The sequence below is a fragment of the Carassius gibelio genome, chromosome A8 (genome assembly GCF_023724105.1).
Source record: "Carassius gibelio isolate Cgi1373 ecotype wild population from Czech Republic chromosome A8, carGib1.2-hapl.c, whole genome shotgun sequence".
NCBI classification, from domain to species: Eukaryota; Metazoa; Chordata; class Actinopteri; order Cypriniformes; family Cyprinidae; genus Carassius; species Carassius gibelio.
This window is the reverse complement of record NC_068378.1, coordinates 16,573,889-16,595,150: the sequence shown is the minus strand read 5'-3', so window position 1 is coordinate 16,595,150 and position 21,262 is coordinate 16,573,889. Positions and strand designations below refer to the sequence as shown.

Below are 21,262 nucleotides of genomic sequence, written 5' to 3'. Positions count from 1 at the left end.
TACTCATACTGGTTTGGAAGAAGCGGAGGTGGAGTGATCTTCAATCACAGGAACAAGTAAAAGCAATTGGTCTCCAGAGGCTCACAAAAACCTCATCAGTGCAATCTTTGTCCCTTTCTCTCTCTCTGATGTCTTCATCAAAGCCTTTTTCCTCTAACAGGTGAGCAGGATTCTAGGATGCTACTGTTCCCTCTGATTAAACAGCTTCAAATGATCAAAAGCACCTCTCAAATACAAAAGCAGCCTCTGGATATAAGAGCAGAATCATTTACACTTTATATGGGTTTCTATGGGTTAATGCGGATTACACACTTAATCCACAGTAATGCTTACTCAACATTTAGTCGACAGTGATGGTTTGGTGACCGCTCCAGTATAATGATAAACCCATCATACTGGTGACTGTTTAAACGGGCCAGATCTCTTAGAAATATTGTCCAATACTACTTTCTTCTGTTAACAAAAAAAGCTGTGATGACCTCTAGCCCAGCTTCCAAGGGAGTCTCTCTTTCTCAAAACATCCTCTGCAGTAACACGTCACGGAGGTGAAGGACAGGGGGATGTAGAGAGATGCTGTCGAACCCACTCTGTCACAGAGGAAGCAGTGATGCTGCTGAGCTCCCCCTGCCCCTCAAGGCCAGGTGGTACGATCCAGACATGTGTCAGGGATATTAAAATGAGAGGGGGATGACAGTGGCTAGTCCAGACAGCTGGCAGGATCCAGGAAGAGGAGAGAGGGAGAGTGGATGCCTCGGCTCCATAAGCTGTGTTTACTGTATGTATGTGGGACAGACTGAATCACAAGAAAATGTGTGCGAGTGAATGAGGAATGAATGACTGACATGTTTTGCTGGAGGTGTGTGTGGCTTTGTGTTTTGCTACATGTTCTTTCTGTCACTCTTCTTTTATTCTGTCTGCCTTTTCTGACCTGTTTTTATAGTTTGCATATATTTTTTCATCTGAGATATTTATTGTCTTCTATGTCCTTTCATTCTCTGTTTCTCTCCATTGCTAAGCTCTCAGCTGGTTGCTGTCAGTTCATGTTTTTCCCTTGGGAGTCATGCACTTGTGTGTGTGTAGCTAATGGTGCATATGAATGTATTGATTGTCCTGTTTTGAAGGTGTTGTGGTCAGTGTTGTGTTTCACAGATGACAGATTAAGTGGACAGTTGAAGGAGTAATAGAGAAGGATGCTGCCTGGATGTTGTCTTTGTATGATATTTGTGTAAGGGTGTCCAAACCATACTGGGGAATCCAGTTTAAGCTGGCCGATGTGTTTTGGTTTCTTGCAGCTGGTTTCTAATAGGTCCGCACTGGTAGATTATCTTGGACTATCAGCATACATGGTTTCAAATTTGGTTTAGGTCAAAAAGGCTAGAAACCAGCTACCAAGTTCCAAAACACAGATATTTTCCAACAGGAAACGCATGGACAGGAGTTTATTATTTTAAATGGATCACTGCAAGCTGTAGCTGTAGTCATGTGATTTCACTAAATGGTGTACTAAATGGTGATTGAGTGTCTACTTTGAGACAGTTCCAGGTTTATTTTACACCTATCTTGTAGGGTCATGTCAGGTGTAAAGTGAGCGAATAAAGGGATGCAGCATCAGGTTGCCATAGCAACAGTGACTGGCCCTGATAGGAGTTGGTGAGGTAACTATAATTCTCAGAGTGGCTCGGTTGTGCTCAGGATTTCATGAAGTATGTTAACATTAGCATTAGAACCAGCTGCTAATATAATTTTAGATCACACTTTAGGTATTGTTAAACTTCCCTCAGCTTCCCTAGTGATGTTTGTATATTTCTGCATGTATGGAACATATGAGATATTTCAGAATCAGAACTTTTGTGATAATTCTACATACAAAATATTTTTTTTTTATGTTTTTGTTAGAAGTCTCCCCTGTTCAAAGAGGATGAATTTATTTTATTATTATCAAAAATAGAGTGAAAAAAGTAATGTTGTGAAATATTATTACAATTATAAAATGCAAAGCCTTAATGTAATAACACATAAATACAGTGTACAATATTGTACAGAAGAAGCTGCAGAAAAGAACAGCAGTCATTACTCCAGTATTCAGTGTCACGCTTCTTCAGAAATCATTCTAATTAAGTTGCTTTGCTGCGCAAGAAACATTTCTTATTATTATCAATGTTGAAAACATTTGAGCTGCTTAACAGTTTTGTGGAAATGTGATAAAAAAATATTTTTTTTCAGCATTCTTTGTTGAATAGTTCCAAAGAAAAGCATTTATGAAAAACATCTTAAATGTCTTTTGCTATCACTTTACTATAACAATTAAATGCATTATTGCTGAATAACAGTATTAATTTATTTTTTTTTAAATCCCAAACTTTTGAACGGTATTGTACACATACTGTACTTATGTTTGAAAGAAAGCAGAATAAAATGAAATAAAATGCAATAACAAAATAATAAAAATGTAATTGTTTTAATTTAAAAGATAATATTTAAAAATTAAATAACAAATATGAAGTACACACAAGCAGATAAATAAACAAATATTATGCAACTTTTAAATGAAAAGTTACTTGTTGAGCAGGATGGCGTCTTCAACCAATCAGACGGTTTGATCTTTGACCTCATCTAGCTGGTCATTCTAGTGCTGTTCTTATCTCTCAGCTCTATATCTCACTGCAGTATTCACAAATTCAGTATGTGACATTTATAGACCTTCATTCTAGAATGTTTACCATCAGAATCAATAACTCCATTATATGATTTTTAAAATTGCACGGCTGAAGCTCGTGTTTTTCTGCTTTGCTGTTTATATAGTGATCCTGTGTTTGAAGGGGATGGTGGTTATGTAAAACGCATGAAACTCCCAAAATAACACACATGAGAAGATGATTATACACATGCCAGTGGGTCTATCAGTCTCCACATGGGGCTTTGCACTGTTCTGTACACACACATGCACATCGAAAGTCCTGACACAATCTCTTGCTATAATATTATCTATGCTTTATCTTGCAGTTAAGTGAGAAATGTGTAGGCCGTGATCATGTTGAAGTAAATGAGAAGTGTGAAAAGAGAGAGCGTGATTATATGTGTGTGAGAGGTTGTGCATGCATCTCATGGCGTGTCTATCCGTGTTGTGTGCTAATGAACTGTCATTGTCATAATTAGTCCACCCATCTGTGAAAAGGCCACACAGATTTTAACAACGAGTTCATCTCCTAGGCAATCCTGTCATTAATTACCTTCATTAAACTCACTGATAGGTATGTTGAACATTAACTTTGCCAGAACAGAAAAACGACGAGCAGCAGGACTTATAAAGAAAGCATTATGTAAACTCTAGTAGAATGAGGGTTAGTATAACATGACTCCACTCCATACCAAATTTACAATTATTCAGTTCTGCTACTCTCGATTGTGTTTGAGCACTGTGGATAATTACATGGTAGTTGGTAATTAGTAACTGAGTCTAAGCAGGTGGATGGCGATTCCTACTTTTTTCAGGGAGAACTAATGCTTTACATCAAATGGCATTGTTATAACTAAGTCTTGTTATTGAGGTTATGAATAGGAATCATGTTAAAGCTCTAGAAAAACAGCAAACGTCAATGCCTTAGAGGATGACAGTGGCTTAAGTTTGTTTATTGACAAAGTATTGTATGCTCAAAATCTGCTGTATTAAGGAAGCTGAATCATTTGTTTTATCTACTCGAAATTAAGCCGTGTTATTATTTAACTGCACATTTTATGCAAATCAGTCTGAACTCTTTTTTTTTTTTACGTGATAAGTGTTCTGTTCTAGTTTAACAGTTTAACATTATCAAATTACACCATTCAAAAGTTTGGGCTAGGTAAGATTTTTTTTTTTATGTTTTTGAAAGAAGTCTCTTATGCTCAGCAAGACTGCATTTCTTCACACAAAAATAAATTAAAAACAGTGCAGCTGTTCAGCAGTCTTTAGTGTTACATGATCCTTTAGAAATCATTCTAATATACTTATTTGTTGCTCAGGAAACATTTCTTATTATAATAAATTGTAAAAAATTGTTCTGCTGCTTACGGTCAATTTTGATAAATGTAAAGTGTCCTTGTTGGACAAATAAATAAATAAATTCTGACCCCCAAATTTTTGAGAAGCAAAATTTTATATGTAAAGATTTGAGAGAATCTTGGATAAAGTTTAAGATTTATTCATGTTTTTGCTAAAATAAAAACTGAAACATTATCTTAAAGATCAAACTTTAATTGCTTTGTATCACTATTGTGAAAATATACACTATTATAATAACTTTTGTATTTTTAAGTTTTAAAGTCCACATGAAATCAAAATGTACTTTATTTACTTTACTAGCGCACATTGGTAGTCTTAATTTAAACAATCTGTGCAGGTTAATCCGTTGAAAAAAAAAAAAAGTTCTTCGTAATCTTCAAGCAAAATGTGAACATTGCCGCTCTGGAATGGCATTCCTTTTCTGAAGACGTCAGTTTGACGGCTTGGGCAGAATATCCTTCAACGCATCCCTCCAACCATTAGATTGCTATTAGTGAGAGACAGAGAGGAGGAGCGCAAACATAAAAACCATGCACTCTATTCAATATTCTGGTTCACATGGAAATACGTCACAACACTGAAATAAAGTCAGCAGCAACTTCCGGTTCACATGTACTTTAATATCTCAATCATATTTACATTTTGCTTCTCAAATGAATGTACACAATGTAAAACTCGACAGAACTGAAGTGCAACGTTGATTAAGTAATTTGGTGTAATTATATGAGTAATTCAGATTAAGGGTGAAACAGTTCTTAACTGAAAATACAGTTTTAAATGAATTTCAATCAGGATTTAAATCGGATCATAGTACTATTACAGCAGCTATGCTGGTTACAAATAATATTGTTAAATGTTTGGGTAGTAAACATCATTGTGCGGCATTGTTTGTAGATCTCTCTAAAGCATTTGACTCTGTAGATCATAAACTTTTATTACAGAGGCTTGTATAGGTTTACAAGCCTGTATACACTGTTAGAAATGTCTGTAAATTTAACAGTATTTAACTGTAAAATGAACTGTATTTTACTGTAGGACAGTTATACAGCATATTACTGTATTTTAAAGTTACATTTTGGGGAATACCCTCTTGGCGACACTAAATTACAGTATTTTTAATTTACTGTAAATCTAAATACAGTAAAGAAAAAATGAGCGCGAAACCTGACCAATCACAGATTAAGTTTTATTTCCCACTTGGAGAAAGAAGAAAACAAGACACACAGATGCGAAAAGAACCAGTCAGATGCAAAGGTGGGTACAAATATTACTTCTTTTACTTTAAATATATTATATCTTTGGTTTAACTAAAACAAAAATATAAATAAAAAAAACGCTGCCACTGTATGGCGCGCAGTCACCTCACATTTATGCTGTGAAGAGAGCTAGAGAGAGTTGTGGTGACACTGTGCAAACATTCATATTTCTTTCCTTTCTTTCCCTTTTCTGAACGTTTCACCGTCAAAATATGGACATTCACGGGTCTCTGCCTTGGGTTTGACCACTCCAGGAGCTGGTGAGTGTTCATGTGAACTGTTAGCCGAACAACAAAGCTTTCGTGGATTTAGCTTAAAGTCAGTCAGATTTTTTCCCGCTATTATCGCTTGCTGTTAACTGATTACCTCATATAAATGCACGTCATGCTTGTAGTGCTAGAGTAAACCCGCAATGTTCGTGTCGTGTGCAAACACTGGCGTCTCTGTGGAGACATTATACGCGTTTATTAATCATGCCAAAGGGCATAAAAACACGGCGAATTTAAGGTTTTCGTGTGCAGTTCCTGAATGCTCATACACTTTCCGAAGCCTCTCCGCCCCTCAGTCTCACATTTAACGTTACCGCAAACACATAAGGAAACTAAACAACCAAGAGAAAAATATGTCTACTTCAAATGTAAAATTTGTTCTGTACATCAGCATCGGGAGAATAACATAATCTCGTTCGCGAAAATGCGCCGCAAATGGCACAGAACACAATGGAAATGTTTTCAGGGGACCCCAGTAAGTGACGAACCCGACTGTGTACATCCAGTGCGCGATCAACGGCTGTCCGAATTCATTCACAGCTTCAAGTGAACCGTATTAGTGGACTAATGTAGAAATGAGTGAATGAGTGTTAAGGGGGCGATTTCGGATTTAGCCAACGTAATTTCCTCATTATTTTAACCTGGGATGTTCTCGTGACAAAGCAGCATGTTGTCTATCAGCTTAATAGCTGTACTTAGGACATAAATGTCTTATTATTGCTGTTAACATAACTGTTGCAAATAAATTTTATACAAAAAAAGTTTTCGTAATATGCTTTATTTATCTGTGTGTGTCTCAACTTTAAAATTAGCTGTTTCATCTTTGGACCCTATATTACCTTACATTTCTTACCTATGAAACTTATTTAAACATAACATTACAATTTTTTTTACAATGTTACTAATGTATAGATTAATATCTCACCCTCATGTTCTTTTTACATTTTTTATATTGTATATAAAGTTGTATGTCATAAATATGTAATCTCTGTATTTTTTGCAAGAAAACAAAAGTAGACGTTGAGTACTAAACATGCTCCATCCGGGTTCGTCACATATTGGGTCCCCTGGAAATATTTCCGTTGTGTTCTGTGCCATTTGCAGTGCATTTCTGTATTTGGTTGTGTAGTGAGTATTTGGTTGTTTTGTTAGACATTTTTCACATCAAATGATCTAACTTTTTTTTCTGTTATGTAAAGGTTAAATGTTAACCCTGACAACAGCAAGTGCTCCTCAAAGTTCCACGTCATCAAAAGAAGTGGGAAGATGTTGCAAAGGAAGAACTCTGGTCTGAACCCTCATGTATCCTCCTTCATTAAAGGGATAGTTCACCCAAAAAATTAATTCACCCATTAATAACTCACCTTCATGTCGTTCCAAACCCGTGAGACCTCCATTTATCTCCTCTGTCCCTCTATTGAAGCTGTGTGTTCGGTCTGCTGTCCATGTCCAGAAAGGTAAGAAAAACATCATCAAAGTAGTCCATGTGACATCAGAGGGTCAGTTAGAATTTTTTGAAGCATCGAAAATACGTTTTGGTCCAAAAATAGCAAAAACTACGACTTTATTCAGCATTGTCTTCTCTTCCGTGTCTGTTGTGAGAGAGAGTTCAAAACAAAGCAGTTTGTGATATCCGATTCGCGAACGAATCACTCCATGTAATTGGATCCTTTTGAACCAGTTCACCAAATCGAACTGAATCATTTTAAACGGTTCGCATCTCCAATATGCATTAATCCACAAATTACTTAAACTGTTAACTTTTTTTAATGTGGCTGACACTTCTGAGTTCAAACAAACCAATATCCCGGAGTAATTCATTTACTCAAAAAGTACACTGACTGAACTGCTGTGAGGAGAGAACTGAAGATGAACACCGAGCTGAACCAGATAACGAACAAAATACTGACTAGTTCACGAGTCAGCCACATTAAAAAAGTTAACAGCTTAAGTAATTTGTGAATTAATGCGTACTGGAGACGCGAACAGTAGAAAACGATTCAGTTTGATTTGGTGAACTGGTTCAAAAAGATTCGGTTACATCGAATGATTCATGAACTGGATATCACAAACTGCTTTGTTTTGAACTGTCTCACAACAGACCCGGAAGAGAAGACAATGCTGAATAAAGTCGTAGTTTTTGCTATTTTTGGACCAAAATGTATTTTCGACGCTTCAAAAAATTCTAACCGACCCTCTGATGTCACATGGACTACTTTGATGATGTTTTTCTTACCTTTCTGGACATGGACAGTATACCACACACACAGCTTCAATGGAGGGACTGAGAGCTCTCGGACTAAATCTAAAATATCTTAAACTGTGTTCTGAAGATAAACGGAGGTCTCACGGGTTTGGAACGACATGAGGGTAAGTTATTAATGACCTAATTCAGATTTTTGGGTGAACTATCCCTTTAAGGAGTTTCTGGATTTCAGCTGGCAAAACTATTAAGCTACTAAGAGCAAATACATTCTACACAGTTTTCTGAATTAGTAAATTTTTAAGATTGTTCTTATGACTGAATCTGTTCATGTCTGTTGTTTTAAAATGCTCTTAATATGAAACTTTTATGTATAAATGAAATGTATTCAAGTTTTTGGAAAACTGAAAATACAATCTGCAAGAATATTAAAATGTTATTTCAAGTATTACAATTTAACTATTAAACCAATAAAAGAAGTTAAACAGTCTTTTGTTTCTTTTTATAGTTTTTACTACTGAGACATGAGACCTGTTGAAATACAATAATTTGTAAAGTTTTACAATACATAATAAAAGTGAACCAATTACAGTAAATTTCACAGTGTAAAGTAATATTTTATTGTATTAAAATATATAAAAGGAGAAAAAAAACATAATTGTGTTTTACAGTAAAAAAATATATTACTGCAAATACATTTACAGCAAGTTAAATGGTATTGTAAATATGAATACAGTATTTTTACTGTAAGTTTAATTTACAGTAAGTTACTGGCAAACTGCTGCCAGTAAGTTACTGTAATTTCTACAGGAAATTTTTTACAGTGTAGGTTTTATAGGTTTTAGTGAAATGGCTCTAAATTGGTTCAATGATCATTTATCGGAAATAACTCAGTGTGTCTCAGTTGAAAATTGTGTTTCAAATGAACAAAAAATGACAAAAGGTGTTCCTCAAGGTTCTATTTTAGCACCAGTTTTATTCTCTTTTTATATTAATGACCTTGGTCGTGGGATAACCTGAGCTAGAATTCATTTATATGCTGATGACACAATTATTTACATAGTAGCACATCTGGTGAATCAAGCCATAGAGCTCTTGCAATAATCTTTTCAGTCACTGCAACTGTCATTGTCCAACTTAAAATTGGTTTTAAACTAAATACATGCTTTTCACACTGAAACAGATTACTCTATTTCAACTTTACAAGGAGAATCTATTGAATGTTATAAATACTTGAACATATGGCTGGATGATAAATTGGGATTTTATGTACATATTGAATTAAAAATAAAAAGCCCTGGTACAATAAAAGATAAATAAAATAATAAATAAATAAAATAAAATCTTTAAAACCAGAAGATCAAAATAACAGCGATTAACAAGCACATACATTTATACAGATTAAGAATTACACAGCAAGGGATTTAAACTATGAGAGTAAATGATTATGCTGCTATGATGAAAAGAGATTCCACAAACACAAAAGCTCTCATGTTAAGCATAGTTTTTAATAATGGTTGGTTCGCCTCAGGCTTAAAATGGTAAGTGTCAGCTCTTAGTAAAATAATGATGAGTATGTCAATATACCAACTGCTGAGCTCATCACATGATCTCAGGATGAATTCAGACCCAGAAAACAGCTGTTATCTGTATTGTAACTATTGCAGATCTGCAGTAGCCCACAGGCTAGTGTGCTCTAAAGTGCTGCTACTGTAAGTGCATTGGTACTGCAAACTATTTTTGAGATTTGCCACATTTTTAGATCTGCAGGAACTTCAGGAATTCTACTGATGGGTGTAACTAGGGGAATCCATCTATACTTGGTCCGTTTTCTGTGTGCTTTCACGGAGGGACGAGATGTCTAGTTCTCTGCCGTGCAGGGGATAGACATGGCTGCTTAATTATTAATCAGGGTTATGAATATTTGATCAAGTGTTTAGGAAGATTGATATCACTCATGGAAACTATGGAACTCAAGCAGAAGGGTCGCTTCACCCTTCACTCATAGTGAAGTGAAAGTGTTTGGAAGCATCTGTTTGATCAAATAAATGCAGCCTTGGTGAGCATAAGAAACTATTTTCAAAAAAATGTCAAACATTTTTTACATGTAAGCATGTTAATATCTAATTCTTAATATCTTTCGTTTTGCTTTAAGTAAATTGATCTTGTTTTAAAAATGTTTGGATATTTAGTGCAGTGAATTTTTGCAGTGGCAATGCTATAATTTGAGTGGGCTCTAGAACATTTGGTTTGTAGTTGCCCACAAGTAAAGTGGGCATGCTAAGACTGAGGCCAACACACGTTCACATACAAACTAATGTCCTCCCACCTTAATGATTCATTGTTTTGTGAGACAAACGGTTGCGGATCCTCAGCAGCTTTCTGACCCTACCTTTTTCTGGACAGCAGAAAAACAAAGCTAAATAAAATGGATCACAATCTGTCCTCAAATGTTTTTCTTCCATATTCACTCACGCAAAATCAATGTTTTAAAGATGAAAAACAATTAAGACATTGCTATTGAAATATAAAGATCTTTCTCTCATTATCTTCCTAGTAGATCTCCGTGTTGGCCGACACCTCCTCACATCCCAGTATTCTTTGCCTGGCAACCCTGTAACCAAGCACGGCCACATTGACCTGCGCACATCCATGGATGGCAAATACAAAGAGATTGCAGAGGTAAACAAAGCAGCAATCAAAGTAATCATGATGCTTGAATGCATTTTTTGTGTTTGTCTCTGCCGTTATGTAAATGTGTGCTTAATTGTGTGTGTTTAGGAGCTGTTCTCGCGCAGCCTCGCGGAGAGTGAGATGCGGAGTGCTCCATATGAGTTCCCTGAGGAGAGCCCTATTGAGCAGCTGGAGGAGAGGCGGCAACGACTGGAGCGGCAAATCAGCCAGGATATCAAGTACTACATCGCATCATTCATCATGAAACTCAACCATTGACAGTAGTGCCTACAATACACAAGCTTTCTGACTTTTTCTAAGTATTATTAAACTTTTCCATGATTATAACCATTTTTGTAACCTTGTAACCTTCAGAGTTTAAGCCAGATGGCAAACAAACTTTTAAGTGAAAAAGTGAAAGTGAAGTGACATCATACTCGGAATTTGTGCTCTGCATTTCACCCATCCAAGTGCACACAAACACCTCATCTCAGCCAATTAGAATATGCTGACATACCAAGCAGCTAATCAATTCAAAACATCTGCAAATGTTTCCTGAGCCTTCAAAACGGTCTCTCAGTTTGGTTCACTAGGCTACACAATCATGGGGAAGACTGCTGATCTGACAGTTGTCCAGAAGACAATCATTGGCTTCACAAGCAGGGTAATCCACAAACATTTATTGCCAAAGAAGCTGGCTGTTCACAGAGTGCTGTTAACATGCTCCAAGCATGTTAACAGAAAGTTGAGTAGAGGGAAAAAGTGTGGAAGAAAAAGATGCACAACCAAACGAGAGAACCGCAGCCTTATGAGGATTGTCAAGCCAAATCGATTCTTGAGTGAATTTGAGTGAACTTCACAAGGAATGAACTGAGGCTGGGGTCAAGGCATCAAGAGCCAAAACACAGACTTGTCAAGGAATTTGCTGAACCACAGACAACATCAGAGGCGTCTTACCTGGGCTAAGGAGAAGAAGAACTGGATTGTTGCCCAGTGGTCCAAAGTTTTGTATTTCATTTGGAAACCAAGGCCCTAGAGTCTGGAGGAAGGGTGGAGATACTCAAAGCCCAAGTTGCTTGAAGTCCAGTGTTAAGTTTCCACAGTCTGTGATGATTTGGGGTGCAATGTCATCTGCTGGTGTTTGTCCATTGTGTTTTTTGAAAACCACTGCACCAGTTTACCAAGAAATTTTGGAGAAAGTAATGCTTCCTTCTGCTGAGCACCTTTTTGAAGATGTTGATTTAATTTTCCAGCAGGATTTGGCACCTGCCCACACTGCCAAAAGCACCAAAAGTTGGTTAAATCACCATGGTATTGGTGTGTTTGACAGGTCAGCAAACCAGACCTGATCCCCATAGGGAATCTATTTTCTCAGGAAAATGAAAAACAAGAGACCAAAAAATACAGATGAGCTGAAGGCCACAGTCAAAGAAACCATTCCACTTCAGGAGTGCCACAAACTGATCACCTCCATGCCACGCTGAACTGAGGCAGTAATTAAAGTAAAAGGAGACCCTACCAAGTATTGAGTACATGTACAGTAAATGAACATCCAGAAGACCAACAATTCACACACAAAAAAAGTTTTTTTATTGGCCTTATGAAGTATTCTAATTTGTTGAGATAGTGAATTGGTGAGTTTTTGTTAAATGTGAACCAAAGTCCAATGTAACCAATGTAAAGAACCAAAGACTTAAATTACTTCAGTCTGTGTGCATTGAATTAATTTAATACACAAGTTTCACAAGTTGAGTTGAATTACTGAAATAAATGAACTTTTCCATGACATTCTAATTTATTGAGATGCACCTATATACATACATATATATATATATATATGGTTTGGGGTGAGCAGGACCGCAGACAGAAGGCAAAAGGGCCAACAAGTGCTAAGCATCTCTCGGGGACACTTTTTTTTCCCACACTTTTTTGTTATGTATATAATTCCACATGTGTTAATTCATAGTTTTGATGCCTTCAGTGTGAATTTACAATTTCATAGTCATGAAAATAAAGAAAACTCTTTGAATGAGAAGGTGTGTCCAAACTTTTGGGCATATATATATATATATATATATATATATATATATCATTATTATTTTTAAATATAATATATATATTTTATTCAGCAAAGACACATTAAATGAATCAGAAGAGACAAAAGGTTACGAAAATTTTAAATTCCAAATAAAGTACTTTTGAACTTTTTGACACGAGCTTTTGAATTTCAGGAATATATTAAATAAATATTTGCTTAAAATTCAGCAATTAACCTTCTGGGAACATCAGCATCTCATGTTGTATCCCAACAACTGAAACACAACAGCATACTGATGTCAACTGTACTAGTCTTTTCAGCTGGAAATGTGTAATGAAGAATTTACTCATCACTTTGTGTGTCAATATTATTCCAACATTCACTGCTCTGTATGCACATGTGACCTTTGACCCACAGTCAGTTGATTTAAATGCTATTTCTCTTGAGGTTTGAGCCTGATATCCTACTGCGAGCCAAACAAGACTTCATGAAAACTGACAGTGCGACAGATCTAGAGTGAGTGTTTAAGATTTTCTGTGATCATTCATGTGGGATCCCTGTTTTTTTTAACTAGTATCAGCATGCTGTACCTTTACTCTTTCTCAGGTATATGAAAGAACAAAGCCAGGCACCCAAAGAACTCTATCCCGAGAGAGAGCTCATCCCTGAGAGGGAGTATCAGAGGGTCACGATCTCTGGAGAGGAGAAATGTGGGGTAGCAACAGCTCTGTTTTCACTTTTCTGTTTTCACTTTTCTACAGAAACAAGATGTTGTTGACAGAACAGAACTGAAGTGGACACTACAGACTTTATATAAACTCCTGAGGGAGAACCAAGTTTCACACATCCACGCACAATTACACAAACTCCTGAGGGAAACATGCGCTTACAACAACACAGCTGAGGGGTTTTGTCAAGAAATAGAGGAACTAAAAGTGGAAAAAACTAAATATTAATAGTAAAAAAGAGATAAGGCAGGGTGGCTTTGTGCTACTTGCCACAGGTCACAGGTGATATTCAGACCAATGGTAAAATTACAAATGTAATATTTTTTTAATTAGTCGAATAAACAAGAAGTATTCAGTAACTAGCATTTTAGAGTAACTCAGTTTTATATATATTTATGTTCCAAAAGAGTAGTATTTCTGAATTCTAAAAGTACCCAAATTTAATTTGCCCAACCACATTTAATGGACACTTTACTATCCCATGAAGCCACTGGACAGTAGTTGCATCAGAAGCATCGCAACTGACACTGGTAGATCCCAGTGACAATATGGTGGATGTAGTATTTAAAAAATGTTTAATTCATACTACCCATATTCATACTTTATGGAATGCTTTTTTGTAATGGTTGCGGAGCAAATTTCAAGTATGTGATTTTATGCATGGGCATGGCTTCAGTGTTTTTTAACAAATTGAAGGAAACCCACTCATACTTGTTTCCTAACTGAATGAATCAGCATTGTTGAACAAAATTGTTTGACCTGCAGAAGGGGTCAATAAAAAGTCCCCACCTTTGATAGATAGATGGACAGACAGACCTTGTTTAAGTGAGTCGACTTCTCTCACACACCCCAGGTTCCATTCACTGACCTACTGGATGCTGCTAAATGTGTGGTCAAAGCTCTGTTCATCAGAGAGAAGTACATCTCTCTGTCCATGCAGAGCTTCTGTCGGACTACAGCACGTTACATGCAGGAACAGCTGGGTGGCCAACCTCTGGACGTCAATCCCTTTGAGGAGATGCCGGAGTCCTCCATATCTGCAAGTGGGTTGAACCAGAGTTTTCTGAAGGATGACTTCTGAGGATAAATGATTTATGTCCAAGAATCAGGATCTTAGTGCTAAATATACAGTAAATGGAAAAGTTTAAAATTGTGTTTAAACTCAATAGGGACACACTGGATTGATCTGAATTTTAGGAGAGTGGAATAATTTACCGCAGAATGATTTCATGGAATTTACTTAAAGGTATAGTTCATCCCAAAATTTTATGTGTATCTGCTTACCCCCAGGAGATCCAAGATGTAGGTGACTACGTTTCTTCAGTAAAACACAAACTGGCACGTCTTCTTCTTCTTCTTGCTTTATGGCAGATCAATGACTTATAAGTGCATTACCGCCACCTATCTCTCAAATGAACCATTGACACTCCTAATTGAGATTGTAAATAGTGTCAGTGGTCCATTTTGTCCAATTGTACATCTCATGACATGCTCAGGACAGGGAGTTTGGACATTGCTGTGAAAATCAGAGGTAAAAAAAAAACATAGAAATACTGTTCAGTTTCTTGCACAGACTGATTGTTTTGTGTTTTGACACATCAGTGTATCATCACGAGCTGCAGGGTTTCATTTGGCTTTGTTTCTGTATGTTTTTGGACTCCTAAAGCCGTGATTCCCATCCACTTACATTAAAAGACTGATAGACTGAGTTCAAATTCTTTATATGTGTTCTTCTGAAGAAACAAAGTCACCTACATCTTGGATGCCCTGGGGGTAAGCAGATAATCATACAATTTTCATTTTTGAGTGAACTATCCCTTTAACTGTGGAAAGAATGAAAGTAATGTGCTTTGTTTACAGACTCAGCATCTGTTTATTAACCACAGATGATCAGTTAAACCACAGAACAAACATATTTCAACATATTAAAGCATTAGTTAAAAACATTTGCATCATTACCACCACAATTACAAAATGCAATAAAAGTCATTCATATGACTGTAATGAACAGAATTAAGTACTACTACAGGAATAAAAAGTTATTTCAAATTGTAATAATGTTTCACAATATCACTGGTTCTACTGTATTTTTGATCCGATAAATGCAGTATGAGCATAATAATGTTCTTTCAAATACAGAAAAATCTTACCAACCCCAAACTTTATTAAATGTATAAGTGTAAATATTCAGTTACAAAACAAAACAACATCTCCTTGTCTTATATCATGTGTTCTCTTCAGATGCAACGGTCCACCCTCTTGTCTCAGAAACCCACCCCTATGAGGTGCTAGACCCTGCCAGCATGCCCCCAGGATTGGGCTACACTTGCAAGATGGTGGATGGTGTTGTTCATGTGTACACACACAAGTAAGACTTCTTCCTGTTTCCTCACTGACCACTGTAAACGTTATCAATAGTGATAATCTGTGTAATATCTTAAGTTTAGCCAGAAATGGAGTAGGTTTTGTATAATAATTATTATTATTTTATTTAAAGGATCAGTTCACTTCCAGAATAAAAATTCCCTTATAATTTACTCACCCGCATGTCATCCAAGATGTTCATGTCTTTCTTTAGCAGCAAAGAAATTAAGGTTTTTGAGGAAAACATTTCAGGATTTGTCTCCATATAATGGACTTCAATGCTGGCCAGCAAGCTGAAGGTCCAAATTGCAGTTTCAGTGCAGCATTAAAGGGCTCTACTACACTACACCACTACTCTACACTATGGAGTTTTTCGCCCTACCCAGCCTTTTTGAATCTGAGTACACAGGTGAAGAGCTAACCGCGCAAGACCTTTCCAACATGATTACATAATGCATGAATTTGATACGCAATTTCATACGCACATCATAGAGCTAGTACAAGACGAGCATTTGTGGTTAAAATGCATTCCAGAAAAATCCTGGAATGTTTTCTTCAAAAACCTTAATTTCTTTGCAACTGAAGACAGAAAGACATGAACATAGGATGACATGGGGGTGAGTAAATTATCAGGAAATTTTTGTCAACTAACCAATCCTTTAACATTTTGTCTTCTTTTATCTTTTTGTTCATAATGTCCATCAGTTCCTCAGAGCTGGACTTGCCGTACCCAGACCTGCATGAGTACATAGCTGATATGAACATGATGATGGCTCTCATCATTAACGGGCCAGTGTAAGTTGTACTGAACACTGTGAGGTTTGTTTCCATTCTGATACCGCGGTTTCAGGAAAATATGATCAAATTACCTATCCTCACAAAGACCTGTAATTAATTTGTAGGGAGGCAAAGTCTGATTAAATCTGACCCCAAAAATAGGCAGAACTTGACTGATCTGCTTTAGGTTTAGCATATAGATTCCTGAGTGTATATTGTTTTGCACAGGAAATCTTTTTGCTATCGCCGGCTGCAGTACCTCAGCTCCAAGTTCCAAATGCACATTCTCCTAAACGAGATGAAAGAGTTGGCAGCACAGAAGAAAGTCCCTCACCGTGATTTCTACAACATCAGGAAGGTCCGCTATCCAACGGCATGAACACACAAAATGTTTTGTTGAAGTTCATTAAATTTATTAGTGGTTGTCCCAGGGAATATCTGATTATTTCATCAATCGTTGCTGCTCACTTGTGATGTGATTATCACTATTGAACTTTGGCATCTTGACCTTCAGGTAGACACACATATCCATGCCTCATCCTGTATGAATCAGAAGCACCTGCTGCGCTTCATTAAAAGAGCCATGAAGAAATATCCTGGTGAAATCGTCCATGTAGAACAAGGCCGAGGACAGACTCTGTCAGAGGTGTTTGAAAGCATGAACCTGACGGCCTTTGACCTCAGTGTAGACACTCTGGATATGCATGCGGTAAGAACTTAAGAACTGTACTTCTACTAAAAATACTTCTACTATCACTAGCAATTAGACATAATAATTAATAATAGTAACTGAATATACACTACACTTGTGTATACATTACTGTTAAAATGTTTGGGGTCTGTAAGGTTTTTGTATTTTTGAAAGAAGTCTCTTTTGTTCACCCAGATTTACCATAAAAAGAGTTTAAATATTATTGTGAAATGTTGTTATTATTATATTATTAAAATTGTATTCCTGTGATGGAAAAGCTAAATTTTCAGCAGTCCTTACTTCACTCTGCGTCACATGATCTTTCAGAACTCACTCTAATATGCTGATTTGGCCCTTAAGAAACATTTTTGTTATGAATGTTGAAAACAGATGAGCTTTTTTTTTTTCCAGAAAGGTCAAAAGTTTTTTTTTTTTTTTTATAGAAATATTTCATAACATTTTAAATGTTGTTGCTGTCACTTTTTGTCCAATTAATGTGTCATTTTTGAATAAAAGTATTAATTTCTTAAAACTATTACTGACCACAAACTTTTAAATGCTAGTACTTAATATGCTATATCTTGCGGACTTAACAATTATTTATTAAAACTTAATAAAGAAAAAGACTATTAAGAAAACCCTTGACATAGTTTTAACAGAATTTAAAATAAAGTTAACTTTTAGTTGTTTCACACAGCAGATGCCAAGTCAAATATTTAGTGGGAGAGTCAAACTTCATGAGTTTGTGAGGGATCTACGTAGGTCACGCACACAAAAAATATGTTGTATGTTGCAGATGCAGTCTGCAGTGAGAACTGGAAAAATTGATGAATGACTTGTTGTTCTCTACTGAATAAAACTCTGATTCTAAATGAATGCTGTACAAAGTTGCACAAAGTTTAATAGGTCCATAAACCATGTGAATCAAAATCTTTACTAAAGAGATTCTTCTCTAACTTGTATGGGAAAATAATTGGTCAGTACTGAAGTAGCAGTTTTTGAAACCAAGATGATGGAGGGTGTGTTTTTTTTAAATATTGCTCTTTCCTTTAGGACCGTAACACGTTCCACCGCTTTGATAAATTCAATTCCAAATATAACCCAATTGGAGAGTCCATCCTCCGAGAAATCTTTATCAAGACTGACAACCATATTGAGGGGAAATACTTCGGTCACATAATCAAGGTATCAGCTGTTCTTTATAATCTTTGAGGTTAATAAGACATGAGGATGAATTCAGTTTCACATGGTAAAGTGTGCCCCCTGCTGATAGTTTTATGTTGGTGCATTTCAGGAGGTGATGGCAGACCTGGAGGAGAGCAAATATCAGAATGTGGAGCTGCGGCTCTCCATCTACGGCCGCTCACGAGATGAATGGGATAAACTGGCTCAGTGGGCCGTCAAACACAAAGTTTATTCAGATAACGTGCGCTGGCTGGTGCAGGTGCCCCGGTTATTGTGAGTACTCAACATTATCTCAATATAAAGTGGCACTATTATCTGATGCCTACAGTAGGCCTAAATCTCTGATAAAATAAAAAATACAAATATTTACACTCTTGTTTAAAAGTTCTGGGGTGAGTAAGATTTTTTTCAATTTTTGTGAAAGAAGTGTCTTAAAAAATAAAATAAAAAGTGAGTGACGTGACATTCAGCCAAGTATGGTGACCCATACTCAGAATTTGTGCTCTGCATTTAACCCATCCAAAGTGTGTGCACACACATACACACACACACACACACACACACACACCAGTGGGCAGCCATTTATGCTGCAGTGCCCGGGAAGCAGTTGGGGGTTCAGTGCCTTGCTCAAGGGCATCTAAGTCATCATATTGCCGGCCCCGGGACTCGAACCCACAACCCTAGGGTTAGGAGTCATACTCTCCCCTTAATGTGTTCACCAAGATATATATATCTTACAGACCACAAAATTTGAACTGGTATATTATTATATTGAAAAGCACATAGCTCACTGGACTTATTTCCAAAATGTTTTGTGGACACAAAATGCACATAAAATCTAAATTTTAAAACCATCACTAAGTTAACAGGTGACAGGTTGTTTCCTTCCTCTACAGCGATGTGTACCACACCAAAAAGCAGCTGTCTAACTTCCAGGAGATGCTTGAGAACATTTTTATGCCTCTGGTTGAGGTCACTGTCAATCCCAGCAGCCATCCACAGCTGCATCTCTTTCTGCAACATGTGAGTGAACTTTTAGTAATGTAGTAAAGCTTGAGTGTACAATGATCATTTTTGTTTCCTATAAAAAAGGCTGTACGTTGCCTCTTAAGTTGCTTGTAAGAAAGTCTCTGTCTTTAAAGTTTAACTTCAGTGGTCCCAAGTCAAAGGTCCCATTTTACTCCACAAAATAAAACTATCACTATTTACCCTGTAAATAAAATCAGATTATCAACAAGTATGATCACAGTTTCATTGTATTGTGAGACTGAATGTTGATGTGCCCTTCAGGTTGTGGGGTTTGATAGCGTGGATGATGAGTCCAAACCTGAGCATCACATCTTTAACCTGGACAGTCCAAAACCTGTCAACTGGACAGAGGAGGACAATCCTCCATACTCATATTATCTGTACTACATGTATGCAAATATGACTGTACTCAACCACCTGCGCAGGTATTTGATGTACCTAAGTGCATATTTGCTTACCACAATACATTATATTAATTAAGGTAAAAATCTATTTCTCTTGTTTTCTTCTCAACAGACAGAGAAACTTGAATTCCTTTGTGTTACGTCCACACTGTGGAGAGGCAGGGCCTATTCACCACCTCGTGTCTGGATTTCTGCTGTCAGAAAATATTTCCCATGGCCTGCTTCTGAGAAAAGTAAAGAAACTCTAGATACTTCTGCTGAATCATGGTTGTCACTGGAAATCTGTTCTGCTCAGATACAAAGAATGTTCGTATTTTAAATTGTTTTATTAACAAAGTGCGGGAGGAGCTTAGTAATCAACCCAATTAACAAGATGATAGTTATATATACACAGCAGACTTGCCTCTGTTCCTTGACAGTATTCTAGCATCCCACCACCACCCCATCTCCTCACTTCCAACTAGTCCAGCACGCCCAATACACATGACCTTTACTCTATTTCTAAGATGTAAGTGTGAACTCATGAAACCTTTTTTTTTTTTCATGATTGTTTTGTATCAGCCCAAGGCCATATCTCTTAATATCCCACCTTAACGTGGTAAACTATTTTTGAAAGGTGTTAGTATTCATCATCCATTCCGACACTGATATCCTCTCTTCAGATTTGACCTATTGAGAAGACTTTTGACAGAAAAACAACACGTTTGTTTCACACTGGATATTTCAGAGCTAATATTCTTATCTTAAGACCCATTGCAAACAGTCAAGAGCTTATCAGTCCACCCAGGGTTTTAGAGCGAGATGTTTGTGTGTGTTTTTCAGGCTCCTGTACTACAGTATCTGTATTACCTGGCTCAGATCGGGATAGCCATGTCCCCACTAAGCAACAACAGCCTCTTCCTCAGTTACCATCGAAATCCTCTGCCCGAGTACCTGTCCCGGGGTCTCATGGTGTCTTTGTCCACTGATGACCCACTGCAGTTCCACTTCACAAAGGTTACATGCCAAACTATACCATCAGATATTAAAATGTTTTTAAATACACTATATCTGTTATTCCTCTAGTGAGGTCTCGATGTGTTGACCTAGTGTTTGTGGTTGTTCAGGAGCCGCTGATAGAGGAGTACAGCATCGCTGCTCAAGTGTGGAAGCTGAGCTCATGTGACATGTGTGAGCTGTGCCGAAACAGTGTGCTCATGAGTGGATTTTCTCACCAGGTGCTCACATCTACACGTACACCTCTGTCAGCAGTGGCAGAAGTCCGTTTTGTGTTGTTTGGTGTGCATATTTTACTTGCCACATTTTTAGTAACACTTGACAAATAAAGGTTGAATTTGTTATGGTTAGATAAAGCATTAGGTACCATGACCTAAAAATGAACCATATTCTAAAATGTTATTTTTTTTACATACACTAATGTTCAAAATGTTGGGGTCAGTAAGAACAGCTTTTTTTATTATTATGATTTTTTTATTTTTTTAATGAATACTTTTATTTAGCATTAATGACAAGGATGCATTGATGTTTTAGTGACATATAAAATATTACATAATATTTCAATTTAAATTATTTTCTTTATTAACTTTATATTCTTTAAGGAATCCTA

The 21,262-nt window shown here is 36.7% G+C and overlaps 1 protein-coding gene across 5 annotated transcripts in view; it reads left to right on the top strand.

Annotated features, from left to right (window-relative positions):
- The window catches only part of LOC128018640 (AMP deaminase 2-like), a 30,394-nt gene that overhangs the window by 6,783 nt on the left and 2,349 nt on the right, over positions 1-21,262 (top strand). For 2 of the 5 annotated variants that reach the window (XM_052604272.1, XM_052604273.1), the window contains 16 exons: positions 10,325-10,449; positions 10,549-10,679; positions 12,926-12,994; positions 13,085-13,193; positions 14,060-14,249; positions 15,448-15,574; positions 16,276-16,365; positions 16,576-16,705; positions 16,862-17,056; positions 18,092-18,223; positions 18,333-18,496; positions 19,120-19,246; positions 19,514-19,677; positions 19,769-19,889; positions 20,479-20,652; positions 20,763-20,873. In XM_052604272.1, coding sequence (XP_052460232.1) covers positions 10,325-10,449; positions 10,549-10,679; positions 12,926-12,994; positions 13,085-13,193; positions 14,060-14,249; positions 15,448-15,574; positions 16,276-16,365; positions 16,576-16,705; positions 16,862-17,056; positions 18,092-18,223; positions 18,333-18,496; positions 19,120-19,246; positions 19,514-19,677; positions 19,769-19,889; positions 20,479-20,652; positions 20,763-20,873 — 2,159 coding nt within the window. Of the gene's footprint in view, positions 1-688; positions 776-10,324; positions 10,450-10,548; positions 10,680-12,925; positions 12,995-13,084; positions 13,194-14,059; positions 14,250-15,447; positions 15,575-16,275; positions 16,366-16,575; positions 16,706-16,861; positions 17,057-18,091; positions 18,224-18,332; positions 18,497-19,119; positions 19,247-19,513; positions 19,678-19,768; positions 19,890-20,478; positions 20,653-20,762; positions 20,874-21,262 lie in introns of those variants that run through there. The other 3 variants (XM_052604276.1, XM_052604275.1, XM_052604274.1) reach the window with 3 other exon arrangements.